Raw genomic sequence first — 22,983 nt, 5'->3', positions numbered from 1 at the left:
TCTGTATTCTAATCCACTGATGTATTTTTTTTTTATCCTTTTGGAAGTATTAAAGTTTGGTTTACTATAGTTTTATAGTAGGTTTTCATATTAGAAGGTGTGAGTCCTCCACCTTTGCTCTTTTTCAAGACTGTTTTGACTTGCATGCAGGTTTTCATAAGTGTCCATTATCAGATTGAGTTCTCTTTCTAGTTTGCTGAGAGTTTTTATAATGAAATGTTGGATTTCATCAAAAGTATTATTTTTTTGCTGTTGAGATAGAAAAGGCAGAGGAACCAGAGATCAAATTGCCAATCCACTGGATCACTGAAAAAGCAAGAGAGTTCCAGAAAAACATCTATTTCTGCTTTATTGACTATGCCAAAGCCTTTGACTGTGTGGATCACAATAAACTGTGGAACATTCTGAAAGAGATGGGAATACCAGACCACCTGACCTGCCTCTTGAGAAACCTATATGCAGGTCAGGAAGCAACAGTTAGAACTGGACATGGAACAACAGACTGGTTCCAAATAGGAAAAGGAGTACGTCAAGGCTGTATATTGTCACCGTGCTTATTTAACTTCTATGCAGAGTACATCATGAGAAACGCTGGACTGGAAGAAACACAAGCTGGAATCAAGATTGCCAGGAGAACTATCAATAACCTCAGATATGCAGATGACACCACCCTTATGGCAGAAAGTGAAGAGGAACTAAAAAGCCTCTTGATGAAAGTGAAAGAGGAGAGTGAAAAAGTTGGCTTAAAGCTCAACATTCAGAAAACGAAGATCATGGGATCTGGTCCCATCACTTCATGGGAAATAGATGGGGAAACAGTGGAAACAGTGTCAGACTTTATTTTGGGGGACTCCAAAATCACTGCAGATGCTGACTGCAGCCATAAAATTAAAAGACGCTTACTCCTTGGAAGGAAAGTTATGACCAACCTAGATAGCATATTGAAAAGCAGAGACATTACTTTGCCAACTAAGGTCCATCTAATCAAGGCTATGGTTTTTCCAGTGGTCATGTATGGATGTGAGAGTTGGACTGTGAAGAAGGCAGAGCGCTGAAGAATTGCTGCTTTTGAACTGTGGTGTTGGAGAAGACTCTTGAGAGTCCCTTGGACTGCAAGGAGATCCAACCAGTCCATTCTGGAGATCAGCCTTGGGATTTCTTTGGAGGGAATGATGCTGAAGCTGAAGCTCCAGTACTTTGGCCACCTCATGAGAAGAGTTGACTCATTGGAAAAGACTCTGATGCTGGGAGGGATTGGGGGCAGGAGGAGAAGGGGACGACAGAGGATGAGATGGCTGGATGGCATCACGGACTCGATGGACGTGAGTCTGAGTGAACTCTGGGAGTTGGTGATGGACAGGGAGGCCTGGTGTGCTGTGATTCATGGGGTCGCAAAGAGTCAGACACGACTGAGCGACTGAACTGAATTGAACTAGAGATCATCTCATAGTGAATTACTCCACTTAGTTAAGCTGTGTTATTCTTTATGTATGTTAGTGGAATCCATTTGCAAAAAGTTGTCTAAAACTTTTTTGCATCTAGTAATATGTTTGCATATTGGTCTTTTAAGTTTTCTTGTAATGCCTTTTTCTGGTTTTGTTATTAGGATAATGTTAGGCTTATATAAAGAAAATGTTTAGTACTCTTCAATTTTTTGGAAGAGCGTGTGTTATTTCTTTATTAAATATTTAGTAGAACCAGAATCCACCAATAAAACAATTTGGTCCTGGAGGTTTCTTTTTTGTAAGGTTTTTTAACTGTGAATTTAATTTAACAGGTATAGTGCTATTCAGGTTATCAATTTCTTTTTGAGTGAGTATAGTAGTGTACAACTTTCATGGAATTAACCCACTTCATATAAATGGTCAAATTTGTATGTATACAATTGTTTCAGGTAGAGGGAAAGTGAAAGTGAAGTCGCTCAGTCCTGTCCGACTCTTTGCGACCGGTGGACTGTAGCTCCTCCGTCCACAGGATTCTCCAGGCAAGAATACTGGAGTGGGTTGCCATTTCCTTCTCCAGGGGATCTTCCCGACCCAGGGATTGAACACAGGTCTCGCACATTGCAGGCAGACGCTTTAACGTCTGCACCACCAGGAAAGCCCTTACATACAAGAATAGTCTCTCAGAAAACCTCCTATAGAGAAGGAGGGAGGTAGAGGGAACCCCCTTTTCAAAAGTTCATTTTACTCCACGTTACTTTTATAAAAAGACCTATATTACTACCCGTTTTCGCTAACCAAAAGAAATCCCAGAGAATTTCTGCTTTTATGAAAAAGGGGCAGAGTGATAATAGGGTTCAGCATTTGTTTTGCTTGTGAGCTGCTACAGAGGTAGACTGCACCCCAAGCAGCAAATGGCACTATGGAGTTCCTTCTCTGGGAACGAAATTCAGCATCTCAGCATCAAGGCACTGTAACTTTGGATTGCTTGAGTATCTGAGCTTTGCGGTGTAGTCTCAGTAGCTGTAGCCCATCAGGCTTCTCTGTCCATGGGATTTTCCCCGCAAGAATACTGGAATGGGTTGCCATTTATTCCTCCAGGGTATCTTCCCGATGCAGAAATTGAAACTGCGGTTCCTGCGTCTTCTGCTGTACAGTAAAGGGACTGAGTTATACATATATACGCATTCTTTTTCACATTCTTTTCCATTATGGTTATCACATGGCCTGTATCTTTTAATGATTTGTAGTTAAGTACATTATGATCTGAGAACATACTTTACATAAATTTGTTTCGCACTTCTTTAGAATTAGTTTTTCGGCTACTGGTTGTGGAACTAAAAGCTCTCACTTCCTTTTCCGATTGATTCCCCTGCCACCAGCTGCTCCACGTATTCTGCCCAGGGTTTCAGCAGCATTCAGTGCAACAAGCAGGAAGAGGCTCTTGGAGACCCCAATCTCATTTTTAGCCCCAGCGCCCGTCCTGGCAGCACGTTCCTATACTGGTCCGGTGTCTTAGAGGCCCACCACATTGGCTGGCTTTCCTAGAGCGCAGTGCGAAATCCGGGTCAGGAGCGCGTGCGTGTGTGCGTGCATACGGCGGAAATCCCGCCTCTCGGCGTCTTCGGTTGGCCCTGACCGCAAAGGGGTGAGCTTAAGGAAGAAGACGAGCAGGATAGAAGGAAACTGGAGAATCGGGAGGAGGGGCGAGGAGGTTCCTCTTTCCCATTGGGTGGGCCCGCGGAGACGCCTCAATGCAATTGGCTGAGCATCGTGGGCCTTAGCCCCGCGTCGACCCGCCCCTCCGGCCGCAAGAGACGCCGGGATTGCGAGCACCAGCGGAGCCAGTGGTGGCTGGTCTGTGTTAGCACGAGCGGGAGCTAGGCAGCTGGGGACCTGTGCCGTACGGTCTTCGTACTCCGGGTGGCGGGGGTGCAGCGAGGACGGCCGGCCGCTGAGGCGGTGCGGGCCGGGGCCGGGCCAAGCCGGGCCACGGCGGGCGTTGGCACAGCCGCTGGGCCCGGGCCTGCGCTCACAGCCTTCGGCGCGCGTCTCAGGCTGTCTTTTCATTTCCAAGTGATTATTGTTTTGGATTTTTCTGCAGACGTGAATTTTGATTAATTTGTTTCACGCACCAGTTGGTGCTCTGAGGTAAAGCGGATAATGCGTGCTGGTGTCATTTGTCGTGGAGACGTGGGGTGCCTGCAGTTTGTGTGTTAACCTTTTGGATTTAAGGGAAGGAAATGACATTGTGATTTGGTCTCTGTGACCGTCCATTCTCAAGGTCTCGCCCATGTGGTATAGACGCGGGCGAGCCCCGTCTGTGAGTCTCTTACCTGGACTCGAAGTAGGCTTTTTCCTCCTTCCCTCCCTCTTTCTCCCTCCTCCTCTCAGTCCCCTCTCCCCAGTGCTCTTCTCCATTTCTGTTCTTTTTGCTGCATTAAACCTTGCGGGAGGGACTTTATAAAATTCTGAAGAGGTTTAGGTCTTCAATATTTCTGTTTTACTTGCAGGTTAAAACATTTTTTTTAGTGGGGTATAACTGATTTACGGTGGTGTTTGTGTTCGTTTCAGGTGTCCACAAAGTGAATCAGTTAGGCATATACACATGTGCAGTCTATTTTTAGATTCTTTTCCTATACAGGCCATTACAGTATTGAGTAGAGTTCCCTGTGCTTTACAGTAGGTCCTTATTAATTGTCTATTTTATATGTATTACTCAATCCCAATCTCCCAATTTATCACCCCTGTCACCTCATAAGTTTATTTTCTATACCTATAACTCTTGCGGTTCTGTAGACAAGTTCATTTATAGCTTTAAGATTACACATGTAAGCAATATATGACATTTGTTTTCCTCTGAGTTCACTCAGTATCAGAATCTCTAGGTCCATCTATGTTGCTGCAAATGGCATTGTTTTGGTCTTTTTTATGGTTGAGTAATATTCCTTGCTTGCAGGTTTCACGACTGGGAGGAAATCAGGGGAAAGATGCCTTCTGATTCTTTTTGTTTGGCTGCTCAGACTCGACTTGACTCCAAATGGTTGAAAACAGATATACAGGTAGGGTTTTGACAGCCTTGTTTCTCTTGTGTTCCTACCTACATAGTTACATTTCTGGTTAACCCTTTCTTAAGGTTATATAAGGGTACAGATCTGATCTTGCCATATTAGAGAAGCAGGTTTATTTTCTATAACTCAAAATGTACTTTTTATTGTTCTTTTCACAGAGTGCGTGTAGCTACATTTTAATTACAGTTATTTATGAATGTAAGAAACGAGATAAGTTATGCAAAAATTTTTTCTTTTTTTTTTTTTAAGACGTCTGTATCATTCTTAGCCATACCTTGGTGACAGATTAGTGATACTTTTTGAGATGTTCAGTTAATTATGTGGGAGAGAAGTGACATACGGTAATTTAATTGTGTCCTGCAGAAACTCAGCTCATTTTTATGGGATTCTGTGTTTGTGTTTCTGGAGAGATGAGTTCAGTTGAGCTGTTTGTTTTTATTTGTCACTATTCTTAAGAGGAGTGCTTAGATTTTTGTATCAAAAGCATGTGAAAACAAAATGTTAACCATAGATTTTCTAATATTATTTTTTAAGGTAATTGCATACTTGCTGTGAAATTATTAATAAACAGTAACAGTAACATTTCTGGAGTCTATTTTTTAATCCTATTAGTTTTGTTTGCAGATGGAAAAACTGCTTTTGTAACTTGCTAGTGCCCTCAGAAATTGCTGAAATAATTTTGCAGGGTGTTTGTGTTCTTTCCCTCTTCCCTGAGGTTAACTATTTTAAGTATTTCTCAAGTAATCTTAACTTTGTTTAAATACAGTCTTCTGTACTGTATGATGCAAGTCATGTATTCTGTAAGCAGTTGATCTTAGACACTTGAAGTGAAGCATTATTACCCCTCTTTTTTAATATTTATGTATTTATTTATAATATTTATTATTTATTTGACTGCCCTGGGTCTTAGTTGTGGTATGTGGGACTTTTAGTTGCGGCATGTTAACTCTTTAGTTCCAGCATGTGGGATCTAGTTCTCTGACCAGGGATCAAACTGGGGCCCCCTGCATTGGCAGTGCAGAGTCTTAGACACTGGGCCCTCAAGGAAGTCCTTAAATTTTTTTTAAAGTGTTGAGTATTAGTTGGTGGCAGAGCTAAATGTTAAGAACTGTGTTGTGGATGATGGAATTGTTATTAATGGCATAATGTTAGATAAGAAAATCAAGAAGAATTGGGTTAAGAATTGGCATAGTAGTAACTTTTTTTTCCCAGCAGGATTGGGGGAGGTGAGAGATGGATAATTTTTTATTGATGACATCCAGACAAACTGACTTTAAGAACTGTCTTTTTTTGGGGGGGGGGGTGGCTAGAACTGTCTTTTTATAAAACTTAATTGAAGTAAAGAACTTTACGTGATGAAGTTTCTTTTTTGTTAGCAATCATAATCGAATAACTGCTTAATATGAATTTTAGCATCTTGATCTAAAATGAGTTTAATGGTGAGTTGAGTGCCTATGATGAGTTAAAAAAAAAAAAACCACTCATACCATCAAGTGCTTACCATTTTACTTTTGATTTATTTAGTGTAATATAGAGTGTTTCGTGCTTCTTAGACGTTTGAATACTATACAGAAATCTTCCAAACTCCTAGGAATAAGTGACAAGACTTAGATTTTGGATTGTGCATCAGAGTCAAAATGTGGTATGGTTACTGAAGCTATGAGAAAAATATGAAAATAGTGTGAAAAAAGTGATTGCTGACCTTGGTTTTATAGAATTTTTCCAGTGTTGCTTATTAAGTGTGAGGAATGAATCTTGTTTTACCCTAAGGAATTTGAAAAGACCCTGAGGCTGGGAAAGATTGAGGGCAGGAGAAGGGGATGACAGAGGATGAGATGGTTGGGTGGCATCACTGACTCGATGGACATGGGTTTGGGTAGACTCTGGGAGCTGGTCATCGACAGGGAGGCCTGGTGTGGTGGAGTTCATGGGGTTGCAAAGAGTCGGACACGACTGAGTGACTGAACTGAACTGAAGGAATAACTTAGATGTTGTTTACTCTTTGGAATCCTTCCTGAAGACAAATGCAGTCTTATTGCTAACAGGCCTATAAGATGCAGGCCTTATGCTGACAGGTTTTACCCTTATCTAGTTGGGGATGTCTCTTCCACCTGGAGTGAGAAGTATCCCGTTCCTTAGGTAGGGCTTTTGTATTGGGAACAGGATTGATACCAGGTTAATGAATAGTATGTGGGGTAGAAACATGTTTCTTAGTCATAAGGTTTAGCAAATATATTTTCTGTGGCTATTTTTATTTGAAATGCCCTTGAGGTTTTTAGTGATTTTTGAAAGGAAAAGTTTTTGGAGACTGAAAAATTTTAACATGTATTATGGAGGATATAGACACTAATCCTAGACTTTCTCCATCAGAGATATTTAGATGCCTCAAGCCTGGGGTCTTGCAACCAGTTGCTTCTAATGGAGTGCCCATTATATGAGAGGCACATATCTGGTTTTTATACATATAGTGCTTTTTGTTTCTTCAGTTTTTTTTCCTGGTTGTGTTTGGAGTTCCGTTATTTGTCATATTTTCCTTCACAATTCTCTTGAGGAAGCAACAAAAAAGAGAGCTCAGAAGTGTTTGTTACATTTGTTACATAATCACTGCCATTATCATTTTTATATTTACAGTTAAATCCTGTCTTTTGTGATTGGTAGTTTTTTTTGGTGAACCAAAGAGTCATTTAAGGGAAAGAACTGTAAAAATAGTACATAATCCCTTAAAAACATTTTATTTTTGAAAGATATATGCATTTGCTAGTCTTGATGTAAGGTTAAAGGTGTGTCTTGGAGCATGGGGTCAGGAATGGCATTATCCTGCTCTTTTTTGCATAAGCTATACTCAAATGAATCTCCTCCAGTTTCTATTTTTGGGTTCTTTGAAGTGAAACATGAAATTAGATATGTGTGAGGCAATTTTTAAAACTTTTTGTCTTGAAATATTAATAGACTCACAGAAAGTTGCAAATGAAGTACAGAGGTCACTGTATACTCTTCTCCCAGACTCCCTTAGTGTTACAGTGTTACAGTCTTAGGTGCAGTGTTAAAACCAGGAAACTGACATTGGTGTAATGTGCGCCTAGTTCTGTGCCATTTTATTGTATGTGTCTATTTATCTAACCATCAAAATTGAGATCCAGAAGTGTTCCATCACTACAAACATCTCCCTCCTGCTGTCCCTTTGTATTCACACTTAACTTCCTCTACCATCTCTGACCCCTGGCAAGCACTAATTTGTTCTCCATCTCCATAATTTTGTCATTTTGAGAATTTCATGTGGTATGTGACCTTGTGAAATTAGCTTTGTTCATTTGGTATAATGCTTTTGAGGCCCATCAAATTTGTTAAGTATATCAATAATTCAACTCAGATTAAAATTTTCTTCTAATCATCAACTTAAAATGACTCAGCATAAAAATTAGCTTTTAAAATTAAACTTGTCACTTTATGTTTGGAAATACCAGTAGATTAACAAATGTAAACATGAACATCTTGGTAATTTCTAATCTCAGGTTTTTCAGTTGACAGATGATATGTAGAAATAAAAGAATGTTGTAGGGACTTCCCTGGTGCTCTAGTGGTTAAGACTGTGCTTCCAATGCAGAGGTCACAGGTTCAATCCCTGGTTGGGGAACTAAGATCCCACATGCCATATGGCTTGGCCAAAGTAAAAAAAGAATGTTGTAAATACAAGGTATTTGCTTGATTGAAAGGTAACATACTTGATTTTCATAATGACTTTTTGTACTTTCGTTTTTGTAGAATTGGTAGCATTGCTCATTTTCTTATTCATGAGTTTGGGAGGCTGCAGTTCATGGGGTTGCAAAGAGTCAGACACGACTAAGCGACTTCCCTTTGGTTATTTGTATCTTTTCTGTATTTTGGATGTATTTCGTCAGATTTATATATTTAATTAGTCTTTTTCTTATAGTTTTGGGTCGTGGAAAAGACTAATAATAATTATAAAAGAAAGAAAATGAGTTTATTATCAGATGTGACAACAGGCCTTATGTAGAAGAAAGCTGAGTAACATATTTAAGGCATCCAAGTAAAGAAAATGTGAACCAAGGATTTTATGGTCCAGCAAAATAAAGTAAAAAAAAAAACAAAAAAACAAAATTCCAAATGAATGTGTAAATAAAGATTTAATAAACTTAAAAAAAAACCCCAAAAACTATTTTTCAGGTAAAGAAGGACAGAGACTTATCAATGAGTAGGAGCTCAGAAAATACTGTTTCCATGAGGCCTTCCTGAGGAAGTGAATAGAGACTAAAGATGTTTAGATGACTGCATGACTCTAGATTAACATGAAGACTGGTGGTTGGTGTCAGACCTGTAGTTACGGATAGGACCCAGAGTAAATGAGTTTTATAAAGGATGGAACATAGCATGTAACAGTTGTATGCTTAGACATAGTGGGTTAGACTAGAACTGTTCTGCAGTGTCTAATCTAGTTAATCGTGTGCACTGAAGTTTTTACTTTAGGTCCTGATTTCTGTCTTCCATTTTACTTGTCATCATGTTCATACTTTGCTCTGTCAGTATATGAAACATCTCTATAGTGGAGCTTTTAACAGTCTTGTCTGCTAATTCCATCACCCCTATTGTTTCTGTGTTTATTTTGATTGATTGATCGATTTCATCATTTCTGTTGATGTTTCATCATTTCTGTTGATGTTTGCTCTGGTTATAGGATATGTTTGCATGCTTGTTAATTTTTTTATTGAATGTTGCGAAGAGTCAGACATGACTGACTTCACTTTCACTTTTCACTTTCATACATTGGAGACAGAATTGGCCACCCACTCCAGTATTCTTGCCTGGAGAATCCCAGGGACAGAGGAGCCTGCTGGGGTGCCGTCTGTGGGGTCGCACAGAGTCGGACACGACTGAAGTGACTTAGCAGCAGCAGCAGCAGTTTGTAAATAAATATGTTATCCTGTGCTAGATTTTGTTTTATTCTCTTGAAGAGCTGTAGTTTTGTCTGACATGCTTGTGAGTTACTTGGAATTAATTGGTCTATTCAAAGATTGAGCCTAAGGTTTGTTTGGGCTGATCCAGCACAGCCTTTAACCTTGGCCTGTTTATCTGCCTCATTTAGGCAGTGTCCTTCTTAGGACTCTGTCTAATGCTTGGTGTGTTGGGAGGTCTTTCTGTTCTGGTTGGTGGAAACAGGCTTTTCCTAGACTGTGAATATTGATTGGGGTTCTGCCTGCTCTGTTTTAGTGCTGCTTTGCCCATTCTGGGTAGTGTTCTCAACCCGTACCCCGATCATTACCCAGCTAGAGTCTCAAGGAGGCTCCTCTGTCCAGCTCCAGAGATCATTCTCTCTGCAGCCAACTTCCTCTCCTGTATTCTTGTCATTTTGACCTGCTTACAGGCAATCTGCTCCTCCTTTCAGCAAGAATTCTGGGTTCTATTTGGGTTCCTCTTTCCTGTGCTACAGTCTGGAATCTGCTTCTAGGCATTAAGCTTGGGCTCTTACTTCATTGTTGCCCTTCACGGGAATCACAGATCACACTGGATCTTTTGCCCGGTGTTGGAAAACAGTTGTTTGATATATTCGATCTGGCTTTCTACCAGAGATGTAATTACTAAAGAAGTTAATTCTTCACAGGTGGGAGAACAGGCCTTCCCAATCTGATCTCATTTATTGACATTTTAATTTTAGATTTGTATTTTTTGTTTTAGAAATTCCACATTTTCGTATGACTGCATTTTATTGAGGTGTAATTATATTTAGTAAAATGCATCTATTTTAAAGATTTACTTATTTATTTTCTGATAAGTCTGATTCCTGGTTGCTGTGCACATGCCTTCTCTAGTTGCAGCGAGCAGGGGCTACTCTTCGTTGCAGTGCGTGGGCTTCTCATTTTGGTGACTTCACTTGTGGCAGAGCACAGGCTCTGGTCATGCGGGCTCAGTGGTTGTGGCTCTCGGACTCCAGAACACAGGCTCCGTAGTTGTGGCACATGGGATCTTCACTGAGCAGAGATCGAATTGATTGAACCCATGTCCCATGCATTGGCAGGTGGATTCTTAACCACTGGACCACCAGGAAAACCTGAAAATGCATCTGTTGTTATGTTGAGTTTGAAGTGTTTTGGCAGTTTGCTTAACTGCCACGTTAGAACTTTTCTGTAGTTTCCAGTTCTCTGTTGAAATTGTTAACATGACCTTTTAATTGCTTGGACACATCAAACCTTGTGCAACCTTTTTTGATTCCTCCACTGCATCTTCTGTTCCCTCTGGATTGATACCCCAGCATGCCTGTGGGCCACCCTTTTATTCCTGTTCTTAGATGTAATGTCACACAACAGGGCGTAGGTTTTGGCTTCCCAGCCACCTACCATGGAGCTGTAGGTGGCAAAGTCTGGAAAGTGGGGGAGAGCAGAAACTCATTTTCCATGAGGTGAACATGCACTACTTGGTAAAGAGAGGTAAGGGAACTGGCTGTTTTAATCTCCCTCTCCCTGCTTTTTTCCCCTCTTTGGATGGTTCTATGGTTTCTTCTTGCAAACTTTGGTTAAGAGCCCCACTGCCTAGTGAATGTGCCTGCAGCATATCTTGGAGTGGGGACTAGTGCAGTAAAACAGGAGTCAGCAAACTTTTTTCTAAAGGCCCAGATTGTAAATATTTCTGTGGGCCATATGTTGTCTGTAACAACTGCTCACCTCTGCTGTTGTCATGTGAAAGTAGCTACAGATAGTACATAAAACAAGTGTGTAGTGGTAGGCCCAGAAACTTTATGGATACTGAAATTTGAATGTCATAATTTTCATGGGTCATGAAATATATTTTTCTTCTCTTGATTGTTTCAACCATTGAGACATGTAAAAGCCACTCTTAGCTTGAGGACTAAGAATCATAAAATCAGATTGTGGGCCAGATTTGGCCTCTGAGCTGGGCCTTAATTTGCTGACTTCTGTAGTAACTTGCTATGTCCCCTCACTGCCCTGGGCTGGTACCTTCCAGGGAAAGCGTCACTACTTTAGTCCATTACTTAGGCTTTCCTTTTTAGGGCAAAGTCTATGTCTGTGTTTCTGTTTCCTGGATCTACTCTTGATTTGATTATGCTGACTTCCATTTTTATTTATTTATTTTTTTTCCATTTTTTTAGTTATGTAGTCTTATCTTCGGAGAAGGCAATGGCACCCCACTCCCGTACTCTTGCCTGGAAAATCCCGTGGACGGAGGAGCCTGGTAGGCTGCAGTCCATGGGGTCGCTAGGAGTCGGACACGACTGAGCGACTTCACTTTCACTTTTCACTTTCAGGCATCGGAGAAGGAAATGGCAACCCACTCCAGTGTTCTTGCCTGGAGAATCTCAGGGACAGCGGAGCCTGGTGGATTCCTGTCCATGGGGTCGCACAGGGTCGTACACGACTGAAGCGACTTAGCAGCAGCAGCAGCAGTCTTATCTTACCCATTATTAGTTTTGAGTTCTAGGTATTATGTGTGAAAAATTGTTGTGGTCATTTGAGACCCTGGATAATGATCTCTTCTCCAGAGAGAATCTGTCAAGCTAGTAACACTAGTGACTGCAGGTTACTGCAGAGCAGTATGGAGCTGTGATGCTTCAGAGCGGGGCTCCTGCCAGTCTGCTCGCACTTTGCCCGTGCTTCTGTGTATGTGGCCCTTGGAGGTTCTGTTCAAGGTATGGCATGTTTACCAGGCTTCTCCCCTGTGAGGACCAGGGCTTCGTCCTTTCTCAGCAGCCCCACTGAGGTCTGCTTGGTCTCAGCTCTGCTTGCAGAGTTGGCAGGAGCCTCGGGAGGCAGTCTTCAGCCCCTTGGGCTGTTCTCTCCCGGGTCTTAGGTTTGCTCTTCCTTGCTGCCTTGATATCTTCAATCTGATATACTTTATGTTTCCTTGTGACTTTTCCAGAATTTGTTTCTTTTATAGAACTTGTTGTTCTTAAATTTTTTTGGAATTGATAGGTTATCCTGTGTTCAGCAGGTGTTTAGAAGATATTTTTCTGCAAGGCTAAGAAAAAAGCTAGACATCTTTATAGTCATCTGCAAATATTTGAACAGATCACATTTCAGAAATATTTTAAAGATAGAAAAAATAAATATCTAAACTATAAGTTAATGCCATTTATTTCATTGGGCACATATTCTATTTTGAATTATATCGTGTAATTACATAGTTCTGATAGGTTATCCTGTGTTCAACAGGTGTTTAGAAGGTATTTTTCTGCAAGGCTAAGAAAAAAGCTAGATATCTTTATAGTTATCTGCAAATATTTGAACAGATCACATTTCAGAAATATTTTAAAGTTAGAAAAAATAAATATCTAAACTATAAGTTAATGCAGTTTATTTCATTGGCCACAGTCTGTTTTGAATTATATTGCATAATTACACAGTTCTGAAGTGATCATGTTAATAGTTACCTTAAAAGACCTCTTGCCCAATTCTGTTTGGTTTTCAAATATTGTGGCCCCTTCAGTGGCTCCCCCAGGCCTCCTTACTGCACCTGTTGGTTCATGTTGATGAGAAGAAAACAAGCTGGAGAGTTTGGCCTCTTCCCCCAAACTCTGATGACCTTGGTGATCTTGGTCAGGTAATTGAACTGCTAAGTTTTAGTTACTATCCCTCAAAACTGGCCCTGTTACTACCCTCTGCCTTGTTGGCTTCTTTTCAGGATGAAAATGCCTTTACCTGTTATATCATTTTAGAGGTATGAGGTAAGATGATAAGAGAAAATTGGTAAAGGGTCCTCAGAATGAATAATACTAATTAGAGGTATCTGGATTCTGTATGAAAAAAGTTAAAATTTAAGAACTGTATTGTTACCCATTGGGAATGTTTTTGTAAATTATCTACTAATAAGGTCAGGATTTTTTTTTAAACTTATTTTTGGTTGTGCTGGATCTTCATTGCTGCTTGGGCTTTTCTCTAGTTGTGGCAGGTGGGATTTACTCTCTAGTTGGGGTGTGTGGACATCTCGTTGTGGTGGCTTCTCTGGTTTCAGAGCACCAGCTGTCGGTGCACTCAGTGGTTGTTGCTTCTGGGCTCTAGAGCACAAGCTCAGTAGCATTGTGGTGCATTAGTTGCTCCACATGATGTAGGGTCTTCCTGGATCAGGAATTAAACCCATGTCTCCCATTTAGGGATTCTTTACCACGGAGCCAACAGGGAAGCCCCAAAACAAGCTATTTATAGACTGTTGCACAAATACTCTTACACTGACACATTTAAGTGAATTGTATTGTTTGTGTATGCTGTTTTTCCAGTGCCATGATTGTTTCCCAGGTTGTTTCTCCCTGGGATCCTGTGCTTTCCACTGTGATTCCAGTGCCTTGGAATGCTCTCCTAGGGACTTCATCTCTGCCTTTCACAGTCCAACTCTTTCAAGCCTTCTTCCAGGGAAGCTTGCTTTGTTACCTTAGCAATGTTCCCTCCTTCCTTGAATCCTTTCAGATGCCTGAATCATTGTGGTTTGCGTGGTGGTTACTCGAGTTCGTATCCCCGGCTCCCTAGGAGGCTTTTACAGTGGGTATCCCTCTAGACACCCAGTTTCTACCTTCTGCCCAGCTTCTGCCCTACCCCCATCCTTCGCAACACTACTAAAGTGATGAGAGAAAGAAAGGACGATAGTGATGATTCTTGTCCTCATGTAAACTCGGCTTCCTCGGTCTGTTCTTTAATAACTGTATCATCCCCAGCCACCCTGGGGTAATCCTAGTGGGCCGTCAGGGCTGAGGACCCTCCCTCCTTGGGTGTGGGCATCTTCTCCAGGTCTGCAGCCCATATCCTGATGACTTCCAGGTTTGAGTCTCTAGCCCTGACCCCTCTGCTAAGATCGGAATTTGTGTTTGCAGTGTATGTGTATTGTGTGTGTGTGTATGTGTGTGCACGGGGAGAGGATCTCCATGTTTATGTTCAGTAGGTGGTGCAAGTATCAGTGGTTAAAACTGAGCTAATTCTCTCATTTTGATTCTGTTCTCTACCCTGTTTTTCACATCTGATCTGTCCCATTTGATCTGAAGTGTCTTAAATACTCTTTTTTGTCTTGACTTAGGCTGTCATCCTCTTTTCTCTGTGTTTGGCCTCTTCCTCTGTCCTCATCCACTGCTCTGACACTGAGTTATGACTGGATGTGTGGTCATTTATTTCCTGGAGCCCCCAAAGGTGGCCTGTAACTGCTCGAGTGCAGCACACATGGGGCTGTTTAGTCCAGTCATTGTTTGATTCCCAGCCTGTGTGGCCACGTGGGCCTGGACTGAGCCCAGGGAGAGGTCTTAGGTTCCTCCTCTTAGCCAGGTCAGCAGGTGAGCCAGACCTTTCCATCCTGTGTTAAAACAGCAGGGGCCCTGAATGTTTGTGGCTCACTTTTTAGGAAGTATTTACTTCTCCCTCTGCCAGTTGATACTTTTGCCAACAGTCATATATTTTGGTCTCAAGCATGTTTATGGCAGTTGTCTCATTTAGTGATGTGAACAAATATGAGTGCTGAGAGAAAGTTGTTGCTCTATGAAAACTAAGTCGGTTGCCAAATTGGTTTTCTGTTGCTGTGTAACAAGTCAACCAGAAAATGTATCAGCTTAAAACAACTCTGTGTACTCTGCTCCTTTTCTCTGTGGGTCAGGAGTCTGGCTATGGCTTAGCTGGGTCTTCTGCTTTAGGACTCACAGGCTGTAGTCAGGGTGCTGACCAGTTTGCATTCTCATCTAGGGTTTTATTGGTGTCCTTGTTGGCAGAATTCAGTTTGTGGGACTGTGGGACTGAGTTGTGGGCTCCTAGAAGACACCCCTGTCCGTAGGCTGCTCATGGCAGTGGTTGTGGAGAGTGTCTCTTTTGGACGGTCCCATCCTCTTAAGGGCTTTTACCTCACATGACCCTAGGATAATTTTCCTTTTGATTGACTAGACATCAGCTGATGTGAGACCTTAATTATATATGAGAAATTCCTTCACATTTGCCACAGAAAGAAACAAAACCTAGTCCAGGTGTGATGTCCTCTCCTGTATTCAGAGGTCCTGCCCAAACTCAGAGAGAGGATTACGCAGGATGTGTGTGTGCCAGGGGTTAAGAATCTTTAGGGCATCTTAGATTTGCCTACTACACATTGCTTGGGTAAAACTGAGATGCTTAAAAAAATTACTTGTACAGGTTAGGAAAGAGAGAATTGATAAGGATTGGGGGAGATGTCTTGAAAATCTAGAAGAATTGTGTACTAAGATTGTTCACAAAGTACCCTTCAGTTCTTGGTGAGTCTGGAAATAGTGAATGCTTCATGAGAGTGGTGTATGCGGGATTGATGACAAGGAACAAGCTAGTGGACTTGTGAGCAAAGAAAAGGCCCTGGCCTTCCATTGAAGGATGGTTAACAGATGTGTTTGTTTTAGTGTAAAGTGTCTTGTCTGTCTGAGAAGAGGGTTTCTACTGTACCTGCAGTTTTCAGAATGGATGCTTTCCCTGGGTGGTCACTGTGCCCTGACCCTTGGTCACGACTGCTTGCTCTGGGAAACCTTTTCTGACTCCCAAATGTGGACAGCCAAGAGCACTTTTTGTGAGAATGTTATTTTGTCTTTGAATACCAGTATGGGCTCGTGTTTTTATTTACTATTTCAGTCTAATACAGTTGTTATATATTTTGCTGTTCAAAATTATTCTGTTTGGCCAGTGGAGGAGTTCCTATCAGGCTTTGAGCAGCTTTTTTTGGTGCAAACCTAAATATTCCTGGCTCACTATCAAAGTTCTATTTGGATTAACCTCCAGGTTATTCAAGGGTGAAGTATAGTTTTCTTAATAAACAGGTTAACTTGCATGTAAGGTAAACTCAAAATCTGGCTTTCATTCACCTCTCTTGCCTCCTACCTATGTTCCCCTTCCTATAAGTGATCATATTATTTGTTACTGGCTTATCTTTCCAGAGCATGTGCCCACATGTGTCTTTTATCTTGTATCTTAAGTAAAACTTAGTATGTAAAATATTATGCATGGTACCTTGTTCACTTAATTGTGTACCTTGGGACAGTTTTCATTCAATGTTGGATGACTGAATAGTAAGTGAGATTTTTTTTTCACAGTATTCTTTAAGAATTGCATTGTGAGTGTGATCACTCTGAATTTATTTTATTTATCATTACCAGCTTGCATTCACAAGAGATGGACTCTGTGGTCTGTGGAATGAAATGGTTAAAGATGGAGAAATTGTATATACTGGGACAGAACTATCACAGAATGGAGAGCTTCCTCCTAGAAAAGGTAAGGGCCTTTAACTAATATTTTTCATTTTTTTAAGACCTTTATAAATTGAATTCTATAGAAATTTCGGATTGTGCTGTATCGACAGGAGTGTGCCTGAGTATAACTCTCAAGTTTTGCTTTCACTTTGGAAATGCCTAAATGATAATTAATATTAAGTGCTTCCTGAATTTTGTTGTTCTACCCAGACTGAAGGCCTTTTAATTGCAGAGCCACCTGCTGTGGTGTCCTTCCTCTGATGTCTCATTTGCAGCTTCTGGGAACTCCACTTATTGTTTTCTTCTAAGTTTTGAAGTATACCTTGCTTTGGCTAACTATAAATTGTGGTTTTTATGAGGTTGAGTGGAAATAGTATTCTGAAATTTTTCCAGCATGACTATCCTGTGCGTGCGTGTGTGTGTGTGCGTGCGCGTGCGCACGCTGTCATGTCTGACTCTTTGCGACTCCCTGGGCTGCAGCCTGGGAGTCTCCTCTGTCCATGGGACTTTCCAGGCAGGAAGACTGGAATGGGTTACCATTGTTTTCTCCAGGGGGTCTTCCTGACCTAGGGATTGAACCCTGTCTCTTGCGTTTCATGCATTGCCAGGTGGTCTTCTCCACTGCATTACCTGGGAAACCCCTGTGACTATCCTGTGGGAGTGTATAAAACACTTTTTGGGAGCCTTTGGCCTTTGGACTTTTATTGTATTTGTCTGTGCAGGGAAATATCAGTGAACACTCTTGTTGGGCATAGGATTATGAAAACGCAGTGAAGTCTGTTGTTCTTGTCTTTGGCTGTGAATCACAGTCACTGTTTAGGCTTTAAAAAGAAATGTATGCCTGTACCCACCCCAAACCTGTAGAATCTGAACAACCCTACTTGAGACCCACTGCTGAAGTTTATTAGTCCTGCTGTTTGAAAATCATCAGGATGGATAAAGTTATTTTAGAAAGTAGTGGGACTTCCCTGGCTGTCCAGTGGATAGGACTTCACCTTCTGATGCAGGGGCTATGGGTTCAATCCCTGCTTGGAGAGCCTCATGCTTGCAGCCAAAAACCAAAACATAAAAGGGAAGCAATATTGTAACAAATTAAAGAAAGGCTTTAAAAATGGTCCACATTTAAAAAAGAAAAAAGAAAGTAGTTACTTTTCACAGAATGAATTAGAATAGTGTCCACTTGAAAATACATTGGCAAAACAATATATCTTTTCAGTTACAGTGTCTAGCAGAGTGAGCTCAGTTTTTTCCTGATATTTTATTGTGAAAACGTCCATGTACCCACAACAACTGACAGGTCTGTACAGTGAGCCCCTGCACACTCATCCCTGGATCATACTAATCTATCCTCTGTCCACTGGTGCATCTTACCTGACTCTGTTAGATACTTCATGCATATTATTAACAAGATTGACTTCAGTGTAGCTTTTTGTCTTTAGGGCAGAACTTACCCATAATAAAATATATGTTTTGAGTTTCCTGTTCCATAAGTTTCAACAGACATAATCAGTGTAACCACCCACTCACTGGTACTCCCACTACGAAGGTTCTCACGTGCCCCTTACTGGCTCTGTCCTGCTCTCTCTACTCATAGGCAGCCACTGATCTGATCTTTTTCTGTCGTGGATTGGTTTTGCCTGTTCTAGACTTTCATGTAAATAGTATCATGTAATCACGTTACATGCTTGTTTCAGTTTGTAATGATTTATTAGTTTTAGTAGTTCATTCTGTATACTTTTAAAGTTTTTGTGCCTTTTCGTCCTATCCTTCCAGTATTAATGCATTAAAACATACTTAAAACGTTTTTTGTGAAACATTCGTTCTAAAAGATACTCTGAGAAAAACTAATTATATGGAAAAATTCAAAGTCTATTTCTTACTCATTACATTTCATGACTATTTGTTGTTCTTTGTTTTTTTTTAAAATTTGTGGTTAGAAAGCAAAGTGTAGGGCCTCGCTGATGTATCAGTGGTAAAGAATCCTTCTGCCAATGCAGGAGACATGGGTTTGATCCCATGTCCGAGAAGATCCCCTATGCCACAGAGCAACTAAGCCTGTGCACCAAATCTAGAGTCTGGGAGCTGCAGCTACTGAAGGCTGCATGCCCCAGAGCCCAGGCTCTGCCAGAGAAGCTGCTGAGATGAGAAGCCCTCACCCTGCAGCTAGAGAGTAGTGCCCACTTGCCGCATCCAGAGAAAGCCTGTGGACAGCAACAGGGACCCAGAACGGCCAAAAGTAAATAAATTTAAAAAAATAAAAGAGAGCGAAGTGTAATTGTTCTTTGTGTAGGTCCCAAATTAATAGTTTTTTTCTTGACATTCAGTAAAAGTTATTGTATAAGTTATGGTATATGCTTTTTGTTATGAGAAAATACTTTTTTAATAGATAGATTTATACACCTAATTTCATTTTTAAGACCGTGGTCTTTTTTGTGGGGGGAGAGGGGCGCTGCATTATATAGCAGCTTGCGGGACCTTAGTTCTCCAACCAGGTTTCAAACCAAGGCCCCTGGCAGGGAAACTGCAGAGTCTTAACCACTGGACTTCCAGGGTATTCCCAAGACTGTGTACATTATTTTGTTGTTGTTCAGTCAGTAGGACCTGTCTGACTCTTTGCAACCCCATGGACTGCAGCATGTCAGGTTTCCCTGCTCTTCATCTGTCTCCCAGAGTTTGCTCCGATTCATGTCTATTGAGTTAGTGGTGCTATCTTAACCATCTCATCTTCTGCTGCCCTCTTCCTCTTGAATTCAGTCTTTCCCAGCATCAGGGTCTTTTCCAATGAGTCGGCTCTTTGCATCAGGTGGCCAAAGTTTTGAAGCTTAAGCATCAGTCCTTCCAATGAATTTTCAGGATTGATATCCTATAGGATTGACTGGTTGGATCTCCTTGCAGTTGAAGGGACTCTCCAGAGGCTTCTCTAGAACCACAATTCGAAAGCATCCATCCTTTGGCACTCAGCCTTCTTGATGGGCCAACTGTCATATCCATACATGACTACTGGAAAGACCATAGCTTTGACTTTACAGAGCTTAAGTGATATCTCTGCTTTTTAATATGCTGTCTAGGTTTGACATTACTTTCCTTCTAGGGAACAAACATCTTTGAATTTCATGGCTGCAGTCACCATTCATAGTAATTTTGGAGTCCAGGAAAATAAAATCTGTCACTGCTTCGACTCTTTTCACTTCTGTTGGCTATGAAGTTACAGGACTGGATGCTATGATCTTAGTTTTTTGAATGTTGAGTTTCAGGCTAGCTTTTTCACTCTGCTCTTTCACCTTCATCAAGAGGCTCTTCAGTTCCTCTTCACTTTCTGCTGTTAGAGTGATATCATTCACACAGCTGAGATTGTAGATATTTCTCCCAGCAATCTTAATTCCATTCTGTGATTTATCCAGCCCAGCATTTTGCGTGATGTACTCTACATAGAAGTTAAATAAACAGGGTGACAGTATATAGCCTTGTTTTACTCCTTTCCCAATTTTGAACCAGTTCCTTGTCCAGTTCTGTTTCTTTTTCACCCGTGTACAGGTTTCTCAGGATCCAGGTAAAGTGGTCTGATATTCCCCCTTCATGGATCATAACCTTTTCGTGGTGAAGAAACTTGAATAACTCAGTGAAGCTGTAAGCCATGCGGTTCAGGGCCACCTGAGACAGGCAGGTCATAATGAAGAATTCTGACAAAACGTGGTCCACTGAAGCAGGGAATGGCTAACCACTCCAGTATTTTTGCCACAAGAACCCCATGAACAGTATGAAAAGGCAAAAAGATATGACACTGGAAGATAAGGCCCCAGGTTGGAAGGTGTCCAGTATGCTACTGGGCAAGAGCAGAAGGCAATTAGTAATAGCTCTAGAAAGAATGAAGCATTTGGGCCAAAGCTGAAATGACTTTCATTTCAACTGTGGATGTATCTGGTGGTGAAAGTAAAGTCCAGTGCTGTAAAGAACAATATTGCATTGTAACCTGGAATGTTAGATCTGTGAATCAGAGTAAATTGGAGGTGCTTAAGCAGGAGATGGCAAGAATGAGCATTGACATCTTAAAGCAATCAGTGAGCTAAAATGAACAGAAATGGGTGAATTTAATTCAGATGATTATTATATCTACTACTGTGGGCAAGAAACCTTTCGAAGAAACGGAGTAGCCCTCATAGTCAACAAAAGAGTCCAAAATGCAGTATTTGGATGCAGTCTCAAAAATGACAGAATGATCTTGGTTTGTTTTCCAAGGCAAACCATTCAACATCACAGTAAACTGAAGTCTATGTCCCAACCCCCTTGATGCCAAAGACGCTGAAGTCGACCGGTACTTTGAAGACCTACAAGACCTTCTGTAACTAACATCAAAAAAAGATTCATTCTTTTGTCCTTTGCACATAGAGGATTGGAATTCAAAAGAAGGAAGTCAAAGGATACCCAGAATAACAGGCAGGTTTGGCCTTGGAATATAAAATGAATCAGAGCAAACACTAACACACTGATAATAGTAAACACCCTTTCTCAATGACCCAAGAGATGACTCTACACATGGACGTCACCAGAGGTCAATACCGAAATCAGATTGATTATGTCCTTTGTAGGCAAAGATGGAGAATTTCTATGCAGTCCACAGAAAAAAGACCTGGAGCTGACTGTGGCTCAGATCATGAGCTCTTTATTGCAAATTCAGGCTTAAATTGAAGAATGTAGGGAAAACCATTAGGCCAGTCAGTTAATGACCTAAATCAAATCCCTTATGATTATACAGTGGAGGTGACAAATTGATTCAAGGAATTAGATCTGGTAGACAGAGTGCCTGAAGAACGATGGCCAGAGGTTTGTAATATTGTACAGGAGGAAGTAATCAAAACCATCCCAAAGAAAAATACACGAAGGCAAAATGGTTGTTTGAGGAGGCTGAGGAAGGAAGAGATATACCGAACTGAATGCTTAGTTCCAGAGAATAGCAGTGAGAGATAAGAAAGCCTTCTTCAACGAACAATGCAAAAAAGTAAAGGAAAACAATAGAATGTGAAAAACTAGAGATCGCTTCAAGAAAATTGGAGATACCACGGGAACATTTCATGCAGAAATGGGCAACAAAAAAGGACAGAAACAGCAAGAACTTAACAGAAGCAGGAGAGATTAAGAAGAGGTGACAGGAATACACAGAACTGTACAGGAAACGTCTTAATGACCTGGATAACCATGATGGTGTGATCACATGCCTAGAACCATACATCCTGGACTGAAGTCAAGTGGGCCTTAGGAAGCATAACTACAAACAAACCTAGTAGAGGTGATGGAATTTCAATTGACCTGTTTAAAATTTTAAAAGGTGATGCTGTCAAATTGCTGCACTCAGTATGTTAGCAAATTTGGAAAACTCAGCAGTGGCCCCAGGATTGGAAAAGGTCTATTTTCATTCCAGTCCTAAAGAAGGATAATGCCAAAGAATGTTCAGACTGTCGTATAGTTGTGCTCATTTCACATCTAGTAAGGGTATGCTCAAAATCCTTCAAGCTCTGCTTCAGCAGTATGTGAATCAAGAACTTCCAGATAGATGTACAAGCTGAATTTAGAAAAGGCAGAGGAACCAGAGATTAAATTGCCAAAATTCATTGGATCATAGAGAAAGCAAGGGAATTCCAGAAAAACATTTACTTTTGCTTCATTGACTGTGCAGACTGTTTGACTGTCTGGATCACAAGAAACTGGAAAATTCTCAAAGAGGTAGAAATACAGAGCACCTCACTTGTCTCCTCAGAAAACTGTGTGCATTTTATGTGACTGTAGTGTGGCTGATTGTGCGAAAAGTGCAGATCAGAGCAGAAGAGCCTTAGACGCACTGTTGTCTCTGCTCTGTTTCCCGGGGACTGACCGTTTTCTCCCGCACACAGCGATTCAGAATGAGTTCTTACTGTGGTTTAGCTTGTTTTCTTCATTCATTTCTGGGACATAGTGGCTTTTAATAATTGGAGCTTACCTTGGAATAAACCTTCTTTTCTTCCTTTTAGTACTTTTTGATCCTACTGATGAGGAAAGAGTGCTTCCACCTAGGTAGTAAGCTTTGTGTTTCCTTTTCGGGGCCTGCCCTGCAAAAGACAGGCTAGATTATAATCTTACACTTTTTTTTCAAGTGACTATTTCTTATAACCCTGTTTAGAGTCACTGTATTTTGAGGGAAAATAAAGGAGGGAATAAGATGTAAAGAAGGGAAAGTTAAGAGGCTAATAACAGACACACTAAACTTAATTTTTAAATTTTTGTCAGGGGCTGACCTTTGTGT

General features: G+C 41.0%; 1 protein-coding gene across 1 annotated transcript in view; it reads left to right on the top strand.

The window, feature by feature from the left end:
- The first annotated feature begins 3,261 nt into the window (after positions 1-3,261).
- The window catches only part of HERC2 (HECT and RLD domain containing E3 ubiquitin protein ligase 2), a 243,661-nt gene continuing 223,939 nt past the window's right edge, over positions 3,262-22,983 (top strand). Inside the window, exons 1-4 of the mRNA XM_052636055.1 lie at positions 3,262-3,299; positions 3,547-3,593; positions 4,402-4,504; positions 16,617-16,731. Of these exons, the coding sequence (XP_052492015.1) occupies positions 4,433-4,504; positions 16,617-16,731 (187 nt within the window). The 5' untranslated portion in view covers positions 3,262-3,299; positions 3,547-3,593; positions 4,402-4,432. The remainder of the gene's footprint in view (positions 3,300-3,546; positions 3,594-4,401; positions 4,505-16,616; positions 16,732-22,983) is intronic.

This window comes from Budorcas taxicolor, chromosome 2 (genome assembly GCF_023091745.1).
Source record: "Budorcas taxicolor isolate Tak-1 chromosome 2, Takin1.1, whole genome shotgun sequence".
Classification (NCBI taxonomy): domain Eukaryota; kingdom Metazoa; phylum Chordata; class Mammalia; order Artiodactyla; family Bovidae; genus Budorcas; species Budorcas taxicolor.
This window is presented reverse-complemented; position numbering and strand designations above follow the sequence as displayed.